Genomic DNA, 21,521 nt, shown 5'->3' with positions numbered 1-21,521 from the left:
ATATCCCACCAGTACAATAAATTATTATAAGACAGGAATTACCCACTTTTAATATAAAAAGACATTCAAGCTGAGACTAACTTCTGGGATCTCTAATGTCAGTATTTTTACTTTATGTTCTTCTTGTGTTCACCAAGGGAAAGCAGCATCAATGTTAAACTAGATTGGGGGCTTGATTTGGGGCTTTTGCCCACAGTCATTTGAGCTTTCCTGTCTCTTCCCTGCTTTATCTTTGCTTTATTTTTCAGAATATGCATGATCTTTTTTCTGTGATCTCTCTATACTTTCTATTCATTTAATCTTTTTCGTAAGAATACCTCAATATATCTACTTTTCATACCCTTATCCCAACCTTCATAAGATTGATTATATTACAGTCACCTAACATTAGTGACAATAACTACTTTTTGCTTTCCTTTGTACCCAGAGCTACCTTCTTTCAGTAGTGGCTGCAAGAGAAGCCAGAGAACAAACTGTCCTTGTTCTTCTATGTTAATTTACCTAACCCACTTTCTTTCCCTTTTTTCTATTTTGCATGGGTGTTCACTTGTCTCGATTATCAAGACCTGGTTATCCCTACACCTATGCAGTGTGACTTAGATCTATTTATTTCTAGAACCCTGAATTTTTCTTGGTAATTAATATCTCAGATTCCCTTGGCTAACCCGATCTGTTACCCAACCTGAGGCTTACTCAAGACCAAAAGTTTGTGGAATCTTTACTGTCTGATTCCTAGACTTTGCTTATTTTTGAATATCCCCCTCAATGACTATTGGGTCCCTTAACATGTTTCTCATCTTCACCATTTCTCACACTATTACATGTGGCAACTTTGTGAAATGTGAACTCCTTTTTGTCAGACTTGGACTCATAACCCTATCTACCCACCTCCACGCCTACATCTACACTTGGAAAATTTGACTTTCCACATTCAATCGATCATGAAACCCTGTCAATTTTGTGTTCTAGAAATTTCTAAAACCTACTCCCTCAGCATTAGGTAGGACTGCTTCAGCTGATAATTAACAGAAACAATTCAAGCTAGCTTTGCAAAAAAAAAAAAAAAAGAAATGTATTATTCTTTATCACTAGAAAGGTCCAGAGATTAAGTAGAGTTAATTAGACCCATATATTCAAACAGTGTCATCAGGAACCTGCCTTTCTCCATCTCTCAGCTTGGGTTCCTTCTGTGTAGCTTCACTCTGTGGCAGGCAGAAATTTTTATGGTGGGAAAGATGGTGCAATGCAGCTCCAGGCTTACATGGTGCTTATAGACCTAATCTCTGGGTCAGGAAACTAGGGGACTGAGGTGCAGGGATGAGAAGGAGACCTACTTTGGCAGGATTGGAACTTTTTCTACCTTGTGCTGATTAAATAAGTGCACCAATACATCATCACAAATTGTATTATGAACTGGAAATTCAATCCGGAGAGACATCTGTTGAGATATGAGCTAATAGGAAATAAAAACTCTGTTAAGTAGGCAGAAGATGAGACAGTATGGACAGCAGTATCAAATACCGCCAAGGGGATGAGCAAGTGAAGAACTGAAAAGTGTCAATTGGATTCAACAACATGGAAGTCAGTGAGGAGTTTGACAAGGGGATGTTTGTTGGGACAAATAGTCAGGATGTGGTGGGTTGTGAAATGAAAGGGAGCAGAAAGGGAGGGAGCATGGAAGAAAGGTGTGGGAAGACTGTTGGGAAGGAGCCAGTGGAGTGAGGCAGTTTGAAGATCCAGGGTAGAGGAAGGCACTTGAGAAGTCACAAGAGGTAGGCCACTTCTCCCTCTGAAACAGGAGGGAAGGAAAGAAGATTCATACGTAGATAGATTTGTGTTATTGTTCTGGTGGCAGGACTTGGAGGGGGTCCTTTTGATGGCTTTTGTTTCTCTATGAAAACAGAAGTCTGATTGCCTCAGATTGCCTGCTGAGTGATTCTGCAGGGCCGAGTGGGGAGGGGCATGTGTGGCAGGACTCAGAAGTTTGAGAAGAATAGAGAAGATTTTTATCTGTGTTACAGAGGTGTGGAGAAGAGAAAAGTAAGACAACTAGAAAAATGTAATTCTGTAGTTTCTTTTCAGTGCGGAGAGCCCATTTGAGGTTGATGACCATAAAACTATAGTAGCTTCCAGCTACTTGACTGTGATTTTTCTCCAGCAAAGCTCATAGGACAGTGGGAGGAGGTAGGAAGTTGGTATTACGCAAGGCCGGAAGGACAATGGGGCAACGGAATTTAAAACTGTGCTCTTAATCTATAGTCTGTTCTGCCTTCTTTGACAACATTTTCCATTTCTTTTATAGATATTGATTTGATCAAATAATGCTTGTCATTTTTATTTCTTAGTAAATTCTGTATTATATATATATTTAAAGTTTTAGCATAAAGTTATAGACAATATTTTGTAAAGAAAAGAATCTTTCAGCTCTATCATTATAGCCTGTTTCATTCCTTACTTTTTGTATATATTTGTTCTTTTCTCTTTCTTTTTTATTTTTTTAAAGATTTTATTTATTCATGAGAGACACAGAGAGAGAGCAGAGACATAGGCAGAGGGAGAAGCAGGCTCCATACAGGGATCCGGTGTCTCCAGGATCACACCCTGGGCCAAAGGCAGCGCTAAACCACTGAGCCACCTGGGCTGCCCTGTTCTTTTTTCTTGATTAGCTGGAGGTTTTTTTCTTTTTCTTTTTACTCCTCAGAGAACCCATTCTTTTAAAGCCATCTTTAGTGTTGTTCATGCTTCTTTCTGTTTCCTGTATTAGACAGTTGCTGTGGGGGGAGAGGGACACATTTTGCCCATTTGTACCCCTAATAACATTGGACTGTGGTGTCTTCCACAACCATGGGATTCAATTCATTTTATGGAATTGGCTTACATTTTAATGTGTGGTCATTTTCCTCTAGATTCTCTAAAAGAAACTAGGGACTTTACTAGATTTGCCCCAGTTTCCTAGTTTAGGACTTATAGGTTTTTCTACTTCAACAAATTAGTAGAAAAGTTTACAAATTATGTTTTATAGACTAAAAGACTATTTACTGTGGCCATGTGGGAAAAGGAGGAGATACCAAAACCCCCTATTTTTTGGTTTCTGAAATTGGAATTAAGAGCTGATGTTTGAATTGCCAATCTAGCTATCAACTTGGTGGCTTTGGGAATAGCTTCACTGCAGAGTACTAGGTGGTGTGTATACAATAGAATTAAAGAGGTTAATTTTCCTTCTGCAAAAATGTTTTGGTAGAATATTAATGAGTGGGTGGGATAATGGGCATTCGGGCATTCTTGTTCACTATATGGGGAGGTGAATATCATTATGGCTTATATGAAAAGCTATTTGGTAATATCAAAAGCCTTAAATATATGCATATTTGTATATCCCAGAAATAGTACTGCCAAGAATGTATCCTATGTCAATAATATAGAGAAGGCAAAGATATGTGTATATACATAGATATTTATTGCATCACTGTATAGAATAGAAAATGGAAACTGAAATTTTTGAATAATAGTGATTTGTATAGATTCTAGTATAGCAATATAATAGCTGGCATGTCATGTAAAAACAAATGTATGTATATAAATATATATATTATATGTAGTTATAATATATAATTTATAGTTTAAAAACTGGAAAAAAGGTTTTAGTCAAGGTAGCAACAGGATACAGATGGCACACTCAACTTGAGTAATGTGAGAGAGTTCAATATAGGGATTATTTACAAGGTGTAAGCAGGATATAGAGAAACAACAAAGAATGGTATAGAATCGGGAGCTGGTGAAGGTGTGGAGGATAGGATGTTCTTACCATTGCAGGTCTGCCTGAAGGGGCTAGAGGAAGGGGCTGTGAGGCAGGGAAAGCTACGTGGAAACACCTTTTGACAGGATTTATGACTTTTCTAAAGGCGTGTAGCCTTTCCACAACAACTGTACAGTGTGGGTGCTAAGAAATGAATGTCTTGGCCTCTCCCTCCCTGCCCTTACTCTATTACCAGTGTTCTTCATTCACTGAGCTCAAGCAGAAGTCAGCCTGCAAAGGGGTTCCTTGATACATCCATATAGATCAGTCTCCTTAGGCACAGAGCAGGGTGGCAAGATTGAGAGGGGATCTGGAGGGGCAAATGGAAAATATCCAGATCAACAGAGGTATACAATATGTTAATAGAGATTACCCTGGGCAGTGGGATTATCGATGGATATTCTTCTTCTTCTAATTTTTTGAAAGTGAACACATATGATTTGTATATTTTTTTAAAGTTTATTTTTTTTTTAAAGTTTAAAAGTTACTTTTCTTCCCATAGGCATAGTTTACCTTAAATCATCTTAAAATTATGAACTTGGTTTGCCAAAATTCAGTTGTTTTGTACTTACACAGCTGAATGCCCTCTCTTAACCATTTAGCCCTTAATTATTTAAAATTATCCTCAAGGTTTCTTTAGTTAGAAAATAAAAAGTTCACTTGATTCCCCAATGTTAGCATGTGGGGGTGTGGGGGGTAATTGGGTTTATTTGGGAATGCTTATTGTCTCTTGATGAAATTCTTGGGACCACTGTGACATTTCGTTATATATAAAAATAGTCTGAGTTTCTCAGAGAAAAGGAGCTTTAAAGACACAGTATAATTCTATAATCCTGATGGAATATAGAATTTAGTTGGATTAATAGATAACATCATTAAAGCATTATTTTTGAAATGAATTTATTAGCCCAGCTTAAGATAAAATAGCCTATGTGATGTCTTTCTGTGGTATATAAAGAAACATTTATATTACTGATTTGTGAATACTGACACCCATGGAGCAGCTTTAATGTATACTTCTTTTCCTTCCTTCCTTTAATTATTTTTTAAAAGATTTTATTTATTTATTCTTGAGAGACACACAGAGAGAGAGAGGACACAGGCAGAGGGAGAAACAGGCTCCACTCAGGGAGCCTGATGTGGGACTCGATCCCAGGTCTCCAGGATCAGGCCCTGGGCGGAAGTGGCGCTACCTGCTGAACGCCAATACATAAATATTGATGTATTTTTTTATTGGAGTTGTCAACCGATAGCATAACACCCAGTGCTCATCCTGTCAAGTGCCCCCTTCAGAGCCTGTCACCCAGTCAGCCCACCCCCCCGCCCCGCCCACCTCCCCTTCCACCACCCCTTGGTCGTTTCCCAGAGTTAGGAGTCTCTCATGTTCTGTCACCCCCACTGATATTTCCCACTCATTTTCTCTCCTTTCCCCTTTAATCCCTTTCACTATTTTTTATATTCCCTGTATGAATGAGACCATATAATGTTTGTCCTTCTCTGACTGACTGACTTCACTCAGCATAATACCCTCCAGTTCCATCCATGTCGAAGCAAATGGTGGGTATTCGTCCTTTCTGATGGCTGAGTAATATTTCATTGTATACATAAACCACATCTTCTTTATCCATTCGTCTTTCAATGGACACTGAGGCTCGTTCCACAGTTTGGCTACTGTGGACATTCCTGCTATAAACATCAGCTTGCGGGTGTCCTGCCATTTCACTGCATCTGTATCTTTGGGGTAAATCCCCAGCAGTGCAATTGCTGAGTCATAGGGCAGTTCTATTTTTAACTCTTTGAGGAACCTCCACACAGTTTTCCAGAGTGGCTGTACCAGTTCACATTCCCACCAACAGTGCAAGAGGGTTCCCCATTTTCCACATCCTCTCCAACATTTGTTGTTTCTTGTCTTGTTCATTTTCCCCATTCTCACTGGTGTGAGGTGGTATCTCATTGTGGTTTTGATTTGTATTCCCCTGATGGAAAGTGATGCGGAGCACTTTATCATGTGCTTTTTGGCCATGTCTATGTCTATGTCTTCCCAACCTTGCATCCTGGGGATAAATCCGACTTGGTCATGGTGAAAAATCCTCTTAATGTACTATTGGATCCTATTGGCTAGTATCTTGTTGAGAATTTTTGCATCTGTGTTCATCAGGGATATTGGTCTATAATTCTCCCTCTTGGTGGGGTCTTTGTCTGGTTTTGGAATTAAGGTGATGCTGGCCTCATAAAACAAGTTTGGAAATATTCCATCCCTTTCTATCTTTTGGAACAGCTTTAGTAGAATAGGTATTGTTTCTTCTTTAAACAAATTTGATAGAATTCCCCTGGGAAGCCATCTGGCCCTGGACTTTTGTGTCTTGGGAGTTTTTAAATGACTACTTCCATTTCCTCCCTGGTTATTGGCCTGTTCAGTTTTTCTATTTCTTCCTGTTCCAGTTTTGGTAATTTGTGGTTTTCCAGAAATGCATCCATTTCTTCTAGATTGCCTAATTTATTGGCATATAGCTGCTCATAATACATTTTTAAAACTGCTTGTATTTACTTGGTATTGGTTGTGATCTCTCCTCTTCCTTCATGATTTTATTAATTTGAGTCTTTTTTCTTTTTAATAAGGCTGGCTAATGGTTTATCTATTTTATTAATTCTTTCAAAGAACCAACTCCTGGTTTTGTTGATCTATTCTATAGTTCTTCTGGTCTCTGTTTCATTGAGTTCTACTCGAATCTTTATTATCTCTCTTCCTTCTGCTTGGTGTAGGTTTTATTTGCTGTTTTTTCTCCAGTTCCTTTAGGTGTGAGGTTAGCTTGTGTATTTGAGTTTTTTCCAATATTTTGAGGGATGCTTGTATTGCGATGTATTTCCCTTTTAGGACTGCTTTTGCTGTATCCCAAAGATTTTGAATGGTTGTATCTTCATTTTCATTAGTTTCCATGGATCTTTTTAATTCTTCTCTAATTTCCTGGTTGACCCATTCATCTTTTAGCAGGATGCTCTTTAACCTCCACGTGTTTGAGTTTCTTCCAAATTTCTTCTTGTGTTTGAGTTCTAGTTTCAAAGCATTGTGGTCTGAAAATGTGCAGGGGACAATCCCAATCTTTTGGTATAGGTTGAGACCTGATTTGTTACCCAGGATGTGGTCTACTCTGCAGAAAGTTCCATGTGCACTTGAGAAGAATGTGTATTCACTTGCGTTCGGATGCAAAGTTCTGTATATATCTGTGGCACAATTTTTTAAATTGCATTTTCTGTTAGTGCCTTTTCTGGGGAAAAGATGGGAATATGTGTATGGCATGTAAAGATGTCATCTGCCAAAACCAGTGATAAAAAGAAAATATTAAAATCAGCCAGAGAAGAAAAAAGACATTGCATTAGTTTCCTATGGCTGCTAACAAACTACTTTAGAGGCTTAAAGCAAACCAAATTTATTATCTTATAGTTTTGTAGTTCAGAAGTCTGACATGAGTTTTACTGGGCCTAAAACAAGGTATCACCAAGGGCTGCTTTCCTTTCTGGAAATTCTAGGAAAGAATGGGCTTCGTTGTCTCTTTCAGTGTCTAAAGGTCACTCACATTCCTTGGCTCGTGGCCCCTTTCTCCATCTTCAAAGCTAGCATGCAGCATCTCTGTGATCCTGCTTCCATAGTTACATTTCTTTCTCACTCTATTCTGCCTCTCTCTTCTACTTTAAAAACCGTTGTAATTAGATTGGACTCACACAGATAACGTTGGATAAATTCCCTATTTTAAGGTCATCCTATTAACAACCTTAATTCTATCTGCAATTTTAATTACCTTTTGCATCTAACCTACCATATTCATTGGTTTCATGAATTAGAACATGAGCATCTCTGAGAACCATTTTTCTGCTGACTATAGTCCATTTTTCTGTCTCCCAAGTATATCTGTACATGTCTCACATGTAAAATACATTCATCCCATCTCAAGATCTCCAATTATAGCATCAACACAGAAGTAAAACATTTCATCTAAATCTCATTAGCTCAAAATTCCGGAATCATCATCATTTAAATTAAGTAGGGTTTTTGTTGTTGTTGTTGTTGTTGTTTTTACTTACCACATACATATTACAAACAGAGTAAAAAAGATAAAGATTACCACAGACTTCTCATCTGAAACAATGTGAGAAAATAGTGGAGCAACCTACTTTCAAGTAGTGAAGGAAAAAATGGTCCTGTAGAATTCTATAGCCAGCAAAAATGTATTTATTTTATTCATTTCAAAGGAAGGTAGAAAAAGGAAAAAGGGAAAAGAACACATGGGCCATATAGGAAAGCAGTAATGTGATGGACTTTAACTTAACCACATCAATGATGGCATTAAATTTGAACAGCCTAATTATAAGGCATAGATGATCATTTTGAATAAAAGCAAAACTCAATAATATGCTGCCTACAAGAAACACAGTTTAAATATAAAGACAAGGGACACCTAGGTGGCTCAGTAGTTGAGCATCTGTCTTTGGCTCAGGTCATGATTCTGGTGTCCTAGGATCGAGCCCTGCATCATGTTCCCCACAGGGAGCTTGCTTCTCCCTCTGCTTATGTATCTGCTTCTCTTTCTTTCTTTCTTTCTTTCTTTCTTTCTTTCTTTTTTTTAAAGCACTGTTTTTTTTTTTTTAATATTTTTTTAAAATTTTTATTTAGTTATGGTAGTCACAGAGAGAGAGAGAGAGAGGCAGAGGGAGAAGCAGGCTCCATGCACTGGGAGCCCGACGTGGGATTGGATCCCGGGTCTCTAGGATCGCGCCCTGGGCCAAAGGCAGGCGCCAAACTGCTGCGCCACCCAGGGATCCCTGCTTCTCTTTCTGTATGTCTCATGAGTAAATAAATAAAGTCTTAAAAAAAAAAGACAAATAGGTAAAAAGTAACAAACAGGAAAAGATATTTCATGCTAATATTAATTACATAAAAGCTGGAATGGTTATTGATAACAAAGTAGATTTCAGAACAATGACCTTTAGTAGGAATGAAGAATGTGATTTCATAATGATAAAGGAGATTATCATGAGGCCTAATAATCCAAAACATTTATACAGCTAGCAAAACCTCGGAATACAAGAAACACAAACTGATGGTACATCAAGGAGTAGACAAATGCACAAGTATAGTCAATGATTTAAAAACCTTTCTCTCAATGATTGGTGGAACAACTAGACAGAAAATAAGTGATGACATAAGAGAATACTATTAATAACTTCAACTAATAGTATTAACAATGCTATTAAACAATACTATTAAGAAACTTCAACTAATTGACCTTTTAAAAAATCCCATCCAAAAACAGCAGAATGCATACTTTTTTCATATACAACATATCATTTACCAAGATAGACCATATCTTGGAGCATAGAACATGTTTAAATGAGAGTAAAGATTTTCGTGTCATAAAAACATATCTTCTCTATTCACTATGGAGTTAAAGTAACCATCAATAACCAAAAGATCTCTGGAAACTAAAGAAAAGATTTCTAAATCCTAAATCCTAAATCACCCATGGAACAAAGAAGAAATCAAAAGAAAAATTAAGTATTTTGAAGTGAATTAAAAGGGAAACAAAATGTGTAGGATATTGCTGCTAAAGTAGTACTTAGTGGGACATTTACAGTACCAAGTGAAAAGAAGAAAAGTCTCAGATAAATGATCTCAGCTTCCACTTAGGAAGCTTGAAAAAGAAGAGCAGATTATACTTATAATAAACAGAAAAAAGAAATAATAAAGACTAGAAACAAATGAAATAGAAAATAAAAATAGGAGAGAAAAGTCAAGGAAACCAACAGCTGATTCTTTGAAGAAAACAAAGTGACCAACTTCTAGTCAGAATGATCAAGATAAAAAGGAGATAAGACACAAATTACCAATATCAGGAATGAGAGAGGAAATCACAATCTGTCTTAGAGCTATCTAAAGACTAAAAAACTATTTCAAACAACTATAGGCCAATAAGTTTAACAACATAGATGAAATGGAACAACTCTTTGAAAGATGCAGACTACTAAAGCTCCTTTGAGAGAAACAGATTACTTCAATAGTCTTATATCTATTAAAGAAATTGAATGTGTATTCAGTGTAGTTAAAAACCTTTCCACAAAGAAAATTTCAGGCCCAGGTGGCTTCATGGTGAATTCTCCCAAGCATTTAAGGAAGAAATAATAGCAACACTCCATGAACACTTCCAGAAAATAGAAGAGAAAGTTCTCAATTAATGAGAATGGAGACCAGAATTACTGAGACTAGAATAACTCAGATACCAGTAAGAGGAGAGGCATATCTCTTATTAACATATCTGCAAAAGTTCTAAATAAAATTTTAGCAAATCAAATTCAACAATATACAAAAAGCATACATTGTGATCAATGGAGTTTATTCTAGGGGTAAAGATTGGTTTAACATTTGAAAATCAGGGATCCCTGGGTGGCGCAGCGGTTTGGCGCCTGCCTTTGGCCCAGGGCGCGATCCTGGAGACCCGGGATCGAATCCCACGTCGGGCTCCCGGTGCATGGAGCCTGCTTCTTCCTCCGCCTGTGTCTCTGCCTCTCTCTCTCTCTCTCTGTGACTATCATAAATAAATAAAAATTAAAAAAAAAACATGGAAAAAAAAACATTTGAAAATCAACCAATAAAAATCACCATATTAACAAACTAAAAAAGAAAAATCGTATGTCCATCTCATTAGATACACAAACAGTATTGGACAAGATCCAACACGTATTTCTGATAACTCTCAGGAAGCTAGGAATAGAAAGGCACTTCTTCAACCAGATGAAGACCTTCAATGAAAAATCTAGAGCTAACATCATACTTAATGGGCAAAGAATTAATGCACTCATTCTAAAATCAGGGACAAAGAAAGGATGTACGTTTCATCATTTTTATTCAGTATAATTTTGAATTATATTGAAGATACTAGCCAGTGCAAGAGGAAGAAAAGGCATCTAGACTAGAAAGGAAGAAGTAAAACTACATTTTTTGGCAGATGACATGCTGAAAACCTTGTGGATTCTACAAATATGATACTAAATGTGACTATCAAGGTTGCAGAACATAAGCTATTCAATTATATTATGTTATAATATACTAAATAACATGTATTATATCATGTGCTCTATATATTCTAATTAATTGTATTTCTATACACTAGCGATGAACAATTAGAAATTGAAATAAATAATATTTATATAGCATAAAATATAAAATACCTAGGAATAAATCTAACAAAAGATGTATAACACCTATAAGCTGGAAACTACAAAAATATTACTAAGTGAGTTAAAGACCAAAATAAATGAAGAGGTGTACCCTGTTATGCATGGGAAGGCTCAATATTGTTAAGATGTCAAGTGTCCCCAAATTGATCTATAGATTCAGTGCAATCTCAATAAAAATCTTAGCAAATTTTATTATAGAAATTAATGAGTTACTCTTAAGGTTCATATGGAAATGCAAAGGATATACAATAGTAAAACAATTTTGAAAAAAAGCAAAACAAAAAATTCATGGGCTAATATGACTTTTGTTCAAAGCTTATTATAGAGTTACAGTAATCAAGATGATATGATCTGTGGGGTAAAGAGAGATGAATAAATCAATTTAACAGAGTAAGAAGTCCAGAAATATATATCCACATTATTAAGACAATTGGTTTTTGACAAAGATGCAAAGGTAATTCAGTGGTGAAAAATATTTTAAACAAATGGTTCTGGAATAATGAGGTATCTATATGCAAAAAAATAAACTTTTATCAATACTTTATACCATGTATAAAAATAAACTCAAGATAGATATAAATCTTGAGGCATGTGGGAGGCTCAGTTGGTTAAGCATCTGACTCTTGATTTCAGCTCAGGTCAGGATCTCAGGTTGTGAGATTGAGCCCTGGGTCAGGCTCCACGCTGGGCTGGGGGCCTGCTTAAGATTCTCTCTCCTGGGTGAAAGACCTAAATATGAGACAAGAATCCATCAAAATCATAGAGGAGAACATGGGCAGCAACCTCTTTGGCCTTAGCTGTAGCAACTTTTTGCTAGACACACTGCAAAAGCAAATATGAACTATTAGGATTTCATCAGGATAAAAAGCTTTTGCATAGTAAAGGAAGCAGTCAACAAAACTGAAAGGTAACAACAGAATGGGAGAAAATGTTAGCAAATGGCATATCAGGTTAAGAGCTAGAATCCAAAATCTAGAAACTTGACACTCAAAAAAATAAAAAATCTAGCCAAGAAGTGGGAGATGGCATGAATAGACATTTCTCCAAAAAAAGACATACAAATAACAGACACATGAAAAAAATGCTAAAAAAAAAAAAAAAAAGAAAAAAGAAAAAAATGCTCAACATTACTTATCATCAGGGAAATACAAATTAAAACCACAATGAGATACTGCCTCACACCAGGCATAATGGCTAAAATTAACAACTCAGGAAACAACAAATGTTGGTGAAGATGCAGAGAAAGGGAAACCCTTTTTACATTGTTGGTGTAATGCAAACTGGTGTAGCCACTCTAGAAAACAGTATGGAGGTTCCTCAAAAAGTTAAAAATAGAAATACCCTACTATCCAGCAATTGCCCTACTAGTTATTTATCCAAAGGATACAAAAATAGTGTTTTGAAAGGGCACTTGCACCCAATAGCAGTGATGTCCACAATGGCCAAAATATGGAAAGAGCCCGGATGTCCATCAACAGATAAATGGATAAAGAAGATGTAAATATATATACAATGGAATGTTACTCAGCCATCAAAAAGAATGAAATCTTGCCATTTGTGATGATGTGGATGGAATTAAGAGGGTATTATGCTAAGTGAAAATAAGTCAATGAGAGAAAGACAAATACCATATGATTTCACTCATGTGGAATTTAAGAAACGAAACAGATGAACATAGAGGAAGAGAAGGAAAAATAAAATAAGATAAAAACAGAGAGAGGTAAACTCTAAGGGGCTCTTAACTATAGGGAACTGAGGGATGTTGCAGGGCAGATAAGTGGGTGGATGGGGTAGTTGGATAATGGGCCTTAAGGAGGACAGTTCATGTAATGAGAACTAAGTATTATATGCAACTGATGAATCACTAATACACCCACTGAAACTAATAATACACTATATGTTAACTAATGTGAATTAAAAAAAAAAAGATTCTCTATCTCCCTCTCCCTCTGTCCCTCCCACTCTTCCTAAAAGAAAAGGTATAGATCTTATGTAAAATCTAAAATTATAAAATTGCTAGAAGAAAATATACAAGAAAATCTCTGTGACTGTGGCTTTCGTAAAGATTTCACGCATATTAAAACAATCTGGAAGAAACCTTGATAAATTGGACATCATTAAGATTAGAAACTGCTTTACAAAGACACTATAAAAGAATGAAAAGAGAAATCAAAGACTGGGAGAAAATATTTGCAAAGCATACATCTGATAAAAGATACATAATCCAATTTAAAAACAAGCAAAAGATTTGAACAGACATCACCAAAAATATGTAAGATATCAAATAAACACATTAAAAGATGCTCAACATCATTATTCATCAAGGAAATGCAAGTTAAAATCACAATGAATACCACCACACACCTTTTAGAATGTTTAGAATGAAAAAGACTGACCTCATCAAGAGTTGATGAAGATTCAGGGGAACCAGAACTGATATATGTAAAATGGGAATATAGGCGAGTACAACTAGTTTGGCAACTAGTTAGGCAGTTTAACATAGCCTTATCATATAATGGTCATCTGATCATCATCAGATGATCATATCTGGTCATTTTACTCCTAGGTGTTTACCCAAGAGAAAAGAGATCTTATGTCTATACATAAGGATGTTCTTAGCAGCTTTGCTTATTAAGGCCCCAAAATGCAAACAATCCAGGTATCCCTCAATAGGTGAATAGATAAATTGTGTTATATCTATGCAGTGGAATACTACTCAAAAATAAAAGGGAATGATGAGTACAACACAGATGAATCTCTAAATAATGCTAAGTGAAAGAAGCAAGACATAAATAATAACACTTATGTAAAATTCTAGGAAGTGCAAAGAAATTTAAAGTGATATAGTGTATTGATGAGCATAAGAGAAGGGAAGGAAAAATAAAATAAGATGAAAACAGAGAGGGAGGCAAACCATAAGAGACTCATAACTATAGGAAACAAACGGAGGGTTGCTGGAGGGGAAGTGGGTAGGGGGATGGGTAACTGGGAGATGGCATTAAGGAGGGCACTTGATATAGTGAGCACTGGATGTTATATGCAAGTGATGAACCACTAAATACTACCCCTGAAATAATACACTATATGTTAACTAACCTGAATTTAAAATAAAATCGAAAAAAAAAAAAGTGATACAGTTCAGATCCTTGGTTGCCTGGGGATAAGGGAGGTAGGGCTAGTGAGGGAAGGAATAGACAATACAAGTAGGAATGAGGAAAAGTTGTGCATGCCTATATACATATTTTAAAACTTGCACATACATAATCAGTTTATTGTATCGTATGGCAATAATTCTTAAATAGAGGTTCTTTTTTTCCTCCCAGAAGATGCTGTATATTCATTTGTTATGTGTTCAACAGGTAATGGGTTGTGATTATGATAAAAATCCTTGGCATATTTTTTGAGCTAATTTTTATATGTAAAATGTTAGTTTAGGAGACACAAAAGTTTACAAGACCATTTTTTTTTTCAATATTTCCCTTCGAGTAGAATACACAGTCTTACTATGCAATTATCTTTTGGATATTATCCATGGAGTGTTAGCCAAGTGTTCTAGACCAACAACAATTTTCAGAATCTCTTTGCTTTCACTGTTATATAAATAACAGTGATAAACACTTTCCAATGTTCACTTTGACAGAATGTGAAGACCTGAAATTGGTTCATTATCTTTTCTGACTTGTCTCCTTTCACATCCTCAGCAGGGAGTGTGCATGTCACAGAATTCTAAAAAACGTGTACATTGAGGTGGTATTTGGGCTGTTTGGGTTCCTGGCAATCCCATGATGTTTTCATTCACGCACAAAGGGGGCTTTTAGAAAGAAACTGAAGATTTGTTTCCTATGAAGTAATTGTTCCTTTTTTCTTTGATGCAAATAGCATGACATTTTTTGAAGCTCAGGGCACAGAATGTACTTGTGAATGTTAAGTGTTTGAGAGCCCTGGAAATTCTGGGTAGCAGAGATGTATGAAATTTATCTTTGAGGGATAATGAAAATTTGGGAGATTCCCCTCCCCTCAACTGGCCGGTTTCTAGTTTTGGGTTAAAGAGGAGTCCAGGGATTGAGTCTTCATTTAAAGATTGTTCTCCAACTTTCGTAAGTGGTGCGTTTCAGTCGTAAAGGAGTGAAATCAACCTCCTCACAATATGTTTTGCTTCTATTCTAATCTGGTTTCCCTCAATTGCTGGTTTCCTCGAATTTCAGCTAAACTATATGATAGCTGACATGGAATCTAAAATAATTGTATTGGTCATTGTGTTGCATTTCAAGAATGCAGGCATGAAAGAGGTCTCTAAAGGTGTTAACAGGGTAATGGATACATAGCTGTCAATGGACATTACTTTTCTCTTTCTTTCCCTGTAGTCAATCATGTACATTCATGGCTCATAATAAGCAAATGTGACTGATACTTCTAGGTAGAGTCAATCAAGGAAGCTAGTTAGAGGCAGGTAGTCTTTCACTTTCTAAGACAGCTATTAAATGTCTCTACATTTCAGATGTCAATTGACATCTTTACATTTGTTTGCTTTTTATTTTTTTCCAGAATTGGAGTTCAGATTATGTAACCTAAGACCTTGCATAATATTCATTAAATTATTTTATTCATGAAAATTATACAAATGTGTGTATATATATATATATATATATTTATATTTATATATGTTTTAAAAACAATCGCTCTGGTAGAAACCTATAAAAAAATGCAACATAAATTTTATCAATTAGGGCACCTGGGTGGCTCAGTGGTTGAGCATCTGACGTTGGCTCAGGTTGTGATCCCAGGGTCCTGGGATCCAATCCCACATCAGGCTCTCTGCAGAGAGCCTGCTTCTCCCTCTGTCTCTCTCTCTGTGTCTCTCATGAATAAAAAAATAAAATCTTTAAAAAATTTTTTGTCAGTTATATTCTGTAACATATTTTTCAGGTCATAAAATGCTTGGTAATTTGATTTTCATATATTTTGCTTTATTTTTGCTCTTGGCTAGAATGATCCAGATACTTGAAATATCTGTGGCTCTTTTCTTTTAAATTGCAAAGCATTTCAAAACATCTACTTTGAATATTATCAGAGTTCAGTGCTACAGATAAGAAAAAAAGACCAAACTAATAACTACCTAAAGTTTAATAAAAAGTCAAATTATATATGAGGTATATGTGTATCTCTTAAACATTTTTGAATCTAATTTAGTCTTGGATCTTATAACTTTTCACCTGGACGCTTGAGATATCCTTTATTTGATTCTTTTTGTGCTCAAACTATATGGTGGGTCCAGTGATTCCCAATCCCTGGTGTTCATGTCCTGTATAATCCCCTTCCCTTGAATGTGAGCAAGACCTGTGGCTTGCTTCTATTCCAGCCTGTAGAAGATAGGAAAGGTGAAGGGATTTTTCAGATGTGATTAAGGTCCTGAATCAATTGTTTGCAAAATCAACTGATAATCAAGATTATCCTGGGTGGGCCTGATTTATTCATGTAAGAGCCCTTAAAAAATGAGGGTCTTGGCCTTCCCTAAGGTAAGACACTCTCTCCTTTGTTGGCTTTGAATAAATAGATTTGACAAAGCAAGTGGTCATACTGGAGAAGCCTGTGTGGCAAAGAACTGTGAATGACATTTTAGGAGTTGAGGGTGACCTTCAGGAAGAAGCTAAAACCTTCAGTCCTGTGGCTGCAAGAAAGTGAATTCTGCCAACAGCATAAGGAAGCTTGGAAGTGGGTCTTCCCCGGTTGAAACTCTGATGACTCAGCTAGTGCTTGGATTGCAATTTGGTGAGGCCTGGAAGCAGAAGACTCAGGCTAAGCTCAGCTTCTGATCTATCAAAACTGTGAGATAATAAATTGTGTTGTTTTAAGTTGCTAAGTCTGTGGTAACTTGTTACACAGAGCTAGGAAACTCGTAGAGTTCCCTCATCTCTAATTTCTTCCAATTTTTCTTTCCTGCTTCATTCATTCTGAATGAACATTTTGATAGGAATTCTCCTCTGCTTAAAATCCTACCAGTAGCTTCCTAATGGCCTAAAAGATGAGGTTTAAACTTCCCATGTGTATCAAGAGTCTTCATGATTTGCACTCACCGGACTTTTCCTCTCCTCATGCTTTCCTTTTGTGTACACCTTGTGCCTTTATGATGGAAACCATGGTGTATCAAACACTGTTTCACAACCGTTCCTTTGATATGTCCTTTGCCTTTGATCACCTTATCCCCTCCACCCTTTGGTAGGCATTAGGGTTATCCCCCAGTATTCCTATTCTCTTACTCCTGGGTAAAGTGTATGATGGCACTTCTCTTCCCCATCAGAGCTAGGTGTAACCATGTGACTTGCTTGGGCAAATGAAAAGAGAGCAGAGGTGACATGTGTTGTAGGTAGAGACTTGGAGAGCCAGTGCATTATTTACAACATCTCCTTTTCTTGCTTAGAGCAACTGGTGATGCTCCAGATGGTGGAAGCGCTGTCAGTCTGGGTCCCAGAGTGAGAAGACATGAAGAGGCCCCAAGCTAATCTGATGGGTTTTGAGAACAGCTATAAATCTTTGTTACAAATCAATACGATTTAGGAGGTCTTTTGGGTGGTCTGTCTTACATTATACTGACTGATCCATCACTTTTGTGGACATACACATCCTATAGGACTCCACTCAAATGTCTGGCCTGTCTAGGTGGAGTGAAAAGGCTTTCTTCTCTGTGTTCCAACAAATCTTAAATATACCTCTTTATCTCTTTGGTATCTATCTCGTAGATTGCTGTGAAGATTACTTGAGTAAATATACAAGGTGATTATTAACAATGACTAGCACACCGTAAGTGCTCAAAAACGATTAGCTGTTATTATTATTATTAATTATTATTATTATTATTTTATGATACTTCTCTTGTTTTATTGCAATTACCTTTTAAATGTTTATGTTCTTTTAGATTGTGCTCATTTGTAGGGCAAGTATTATGTTCTCTTTTATCATTGTATCATAGACACCTGGTCCAGTGCCTAGACATAATAAATGTATAGTTGACATTTACCAGAAATTCCTATTTCTAAGTTTCTTCATATAGAATTGTTATGCTAATATGTGTATTTGTTACCAAAAATTTTAGACAGTGTGAATAAGAAAGTTGTGTTTTTCATAGCTGTTGAACAATGAGGAACAGTTACTAGACTACACTGAAGATTTTAGTAAACTTGAATTCAGTTTTTGACCTTGGACAAGTTATTTAACCCTTTAAGCTTCTTATTCCTCATTTGTAAAATGGATACCTACCTACCTCATTTGGTTGTTATAAGGAATTAATTAAGTAATTTTTGCAAAATAATACAGTACTTAGCACGTAGGGAAACATTTATTTATCGTGATTTTTTTAATGGCTTGACTTACATATATTGTGAAATAATTACCACAATAACTTTTGTTAGCATCTGTCATTTAGTTACAATAAAAAAAGCCAAAAAAGAAAAAAATTTGTTGTTTGTTGTTATTGGTTTTTGTTTTCACCTTTGGGTTTTTTCCAGCTTGCTTGAACTATTTGCTTCAGTGTCTGTTTACTAAAGTAGAGGTCTAATACTTTCCCCTTTATTTTTCATAGAAGTGATTGGATAATTAATCATTTTTACCACATCCCTTGAGTTTCACACTCTGATTGCAAGTAATATGAAATAATATTGTGTATATTTAACCATTTGAATTAAAAATAACACCAAATGTTTTTACCATAATTGTATAAGAAATTCACTAATGTACTTAGCATTCTCAATGTAATAAAATTCTACAAAGAAAACTGTGCTGTCCAAAGAGATGTTAGAAGTGAAAAGCACATCTTACATATCTTTCCTGCCAATATCACAATTACATCGTTTCTATCTCAAAGAACCAAGTATTATCTGTATTAAATCTAGATATACCATTTTTTACAGATCCTTGCATCCTTAAAGGTAGCTGCCAAAAATACTCTCAATGGGTAATCTTTAACTCATTCTAGAAAGCCTGTTCAATTCTTTTCAAATGAAATTGCAATCTAGTTAAAACTAAGTGTCCCTTTAGAAACAGAATAGAAGAGTGAAGAAGATTAAAAAAGAAAACGGTCCCAAAATGTGACTCATTCCTCTGGTTTGAGGTTTTAAAGAGACATGCAAGGGAGAGCAGAATATAGATTTTCATTTCGTGGTGAGTAAAAAATTACCTTAGTGGTAAAGTGGATACCGTTTTGCATGAAATACTGCAATTTCTTGAAAGAGTAATCTAAAAACTTATTTGGATTGTTGTTAGCAAAGTTCACACCAAGTTTCTTCAAAACATACCTCCTAATCTTTTCCCAGACTTCTCACAGAACTATAATGGCAGAATGAAGAAAATATTTTGATACTAGAAAATATTTTTTCTGCATTGTAATGAAACCTCCGATTATCATAGTCCGTTATTCTAGCAAGGTTTATGTTGTGAACTCTTAGTCCTTTTCTCTTTCATATACCATGTTCCAAAATTAATTGCAGTACTCTGAAATATAAATTGTGGTGAATGAGCATTCAGAATTGATTTATTTCTCATAAAATGTTTTAAAAGTTAGAAGTATCCTTAAATGGTTGGGCCAGTTTTTAATCTACCTAACTTTTAGAAGAAATCGAAATACTTTGTTTCACCACCTCTTACAACATTTCTGTGACACAGATTTTCTTTTTGTAAAGCAGGAATAGAGTTTATTGGTACCATAACCAAACGTGATACAGTGGATATATGAAAAATATGAATCTTATAAATTCTTAACTAAAATGATTTGGTGAAAGCTGTTTTGTTTATGGATCTGTTATTTTCATACCAGAAATTTCCAGATTAGAAAATTCATATGTAGAATTGGTAATTATATATTTATTTGAATACATAATAGCACTTGATTATAGTGCCACTGTCACCAATATATTCTGATGTCATAAAGGTTAATATCAAATATTTAAGAATCTAACTTTTAGGAAGTAATGATGTGATGGCTTGTATTTATAGCACTTTATGTACTCATCTAAGCAAGAAAATCAGAACAAAAGCAATTTCTCCTAGAGTGTAATATTTACTTCCTTTTCTATTAAAGACTGCACAAAAAGAGTAATTTGGAAAAAGGCTTTTATGAACAAAACATGACATGTTTCAGCTTTCTAATTTATAAGAATACCTGCATTTGCAGAGGTATAATTGTGAGCGTGAAAAAGCATGATATTTTAATGTGGGGAAAAGGTCATCGTTGTCATAACAATCCCTTACATAGTGTAGTGTGTGTGATGTGCTTGGATTTGGATATCAGGCTGACCTGGGCTTCTTCACAGGTTTCTCCTTCATGCACTGTGGAACAGGGAGGTGATTCAGTATCTCTCAGGTTTGTCACTTATAAAGTGGCAGTGATAGCATCTATCTCCCAAGATAACATCTTGCTGTGAGGTTTAAATAAATCCTTGTTGAACATATTGCCTGGTACAGGGTAAGCACTTAATACCTATTACTATTATTATTACAAGTGTAGTACTTTATACTTTACACTTTACAAAGTACTTTCACATACAGTCTCTTATTTGAGATAATTAGTTCCTGGATGGTAGTACAAATTTTATCACAGAAAGAACTACGTGCAAATATTTAATAAGCATGATTGCTATTGGATTTGTTCAGATGGAAAAGCAGTAGATTACATTCCCTTTGCTTTGATGTAAGATCACAATGTGTTAAAGGCACTTTTTTTTTTAACTTAAATTGCACCTGACTTCAAATCGTTTAAAGACACAATTTCATTCATTCACCCTTGCCAGCTTTTATCCCACAAAGCTATCTTTTATCTTCACTTTATATTTGGGGAAGAGAAATGTGAAATAACTTCCTAAGGTCAGAGGGCAATCAGCTGTATAACCAGCCCTCACCTGATGATGGAATACTCAGAATTCGCTATCTCTGTTCTGGCTTTTGATGAATCCTGAAATTTTCAGATCTTGTTGGTAAGCATTTGAATGCACAGAAATGAAAAGCAGACAGTAAAACAGTGGTGGTGTGAATGAAGCCTTTGGTAGCAGTCCTGACATCCAGTTTTGTTCATTTATGCCTTTAATCTTCTCAAGGATCAGCAAGTGTCAAACCCATGTTAAAAAGTACTCTGTAACCTCCAACCTTAAGAAGATGGAAAATGGTTTGGGGAGCAGTTAAAAGCCCCATTATACATTGAGTACTTTTTTTTTTACGAGATTTCCTGAAAGTATTCACATTTCACCCAAAGGTTGAGAATTTTTTTCTCTCTTGGTCTAGATGGAGTTAGGTTCTTGCTAGAAGGAACCAGGGAAGTACTGGTAATAGTCTCAGAATTACCTGTGAGGACACTCTCTGTACAGTGGTCTTTCTAGAGGCAGATGACAATTGCTGCCATTCTCTCACACCAAAACATGCTGGTGATGATTGTGGCCAATTTGCATACTCAGCAAAGATGTCTGGGTTGCAGTTAAGCTCATTGACAAATTTCAGTTTGTTCATGGGGAAA

General features: G+C 35.8%; 1 protein-coding gene across 1 annotated transcript in view; it reads left to right on the top strand.

The window, feature by feature from the left end:
- BRMS1L (BRMS1 like transcriptional repressor) overlaps positions 1-18,461 on the top strand; it is a 69,462-nt gene extending 51,001 nt beyond the window's left edge. Inside the window, exon 10 of the mRNA XM_041759482.1 lies at positions 17,445-18,461. Coding sequence (XP_041615416.1) covers positions 17,445-17,526 — 82 coding nt within the window. The 3' untranslated portion in view covers positions 17,527-18,461. The remainder of the gene's footprint in view (positions 1-17,444) is intronic.
- The last annotated feature ends 3,060 nt before the right edge of the window (positions 18,462-21,521 follow it).

Source organism: Vulpes lagopus, chromosome 6, assembly GCF_018345385.1.
Source record: "Vulpes lagopus strain Blue_001 chromosome 6, ASM1834538v1, whole genome shotgun sequence".
Classification (NCBI taxonomy): Eukaryota; Metazoa; Chordata; class Mammalia; order Carnivora; family Canidae; genus Vulpes; species Vulpes lagopus.
Note: the sequence above shows the minus strand (reverse complement) of the source record. Positions and strands in the feature narration are given on the sequence as shown.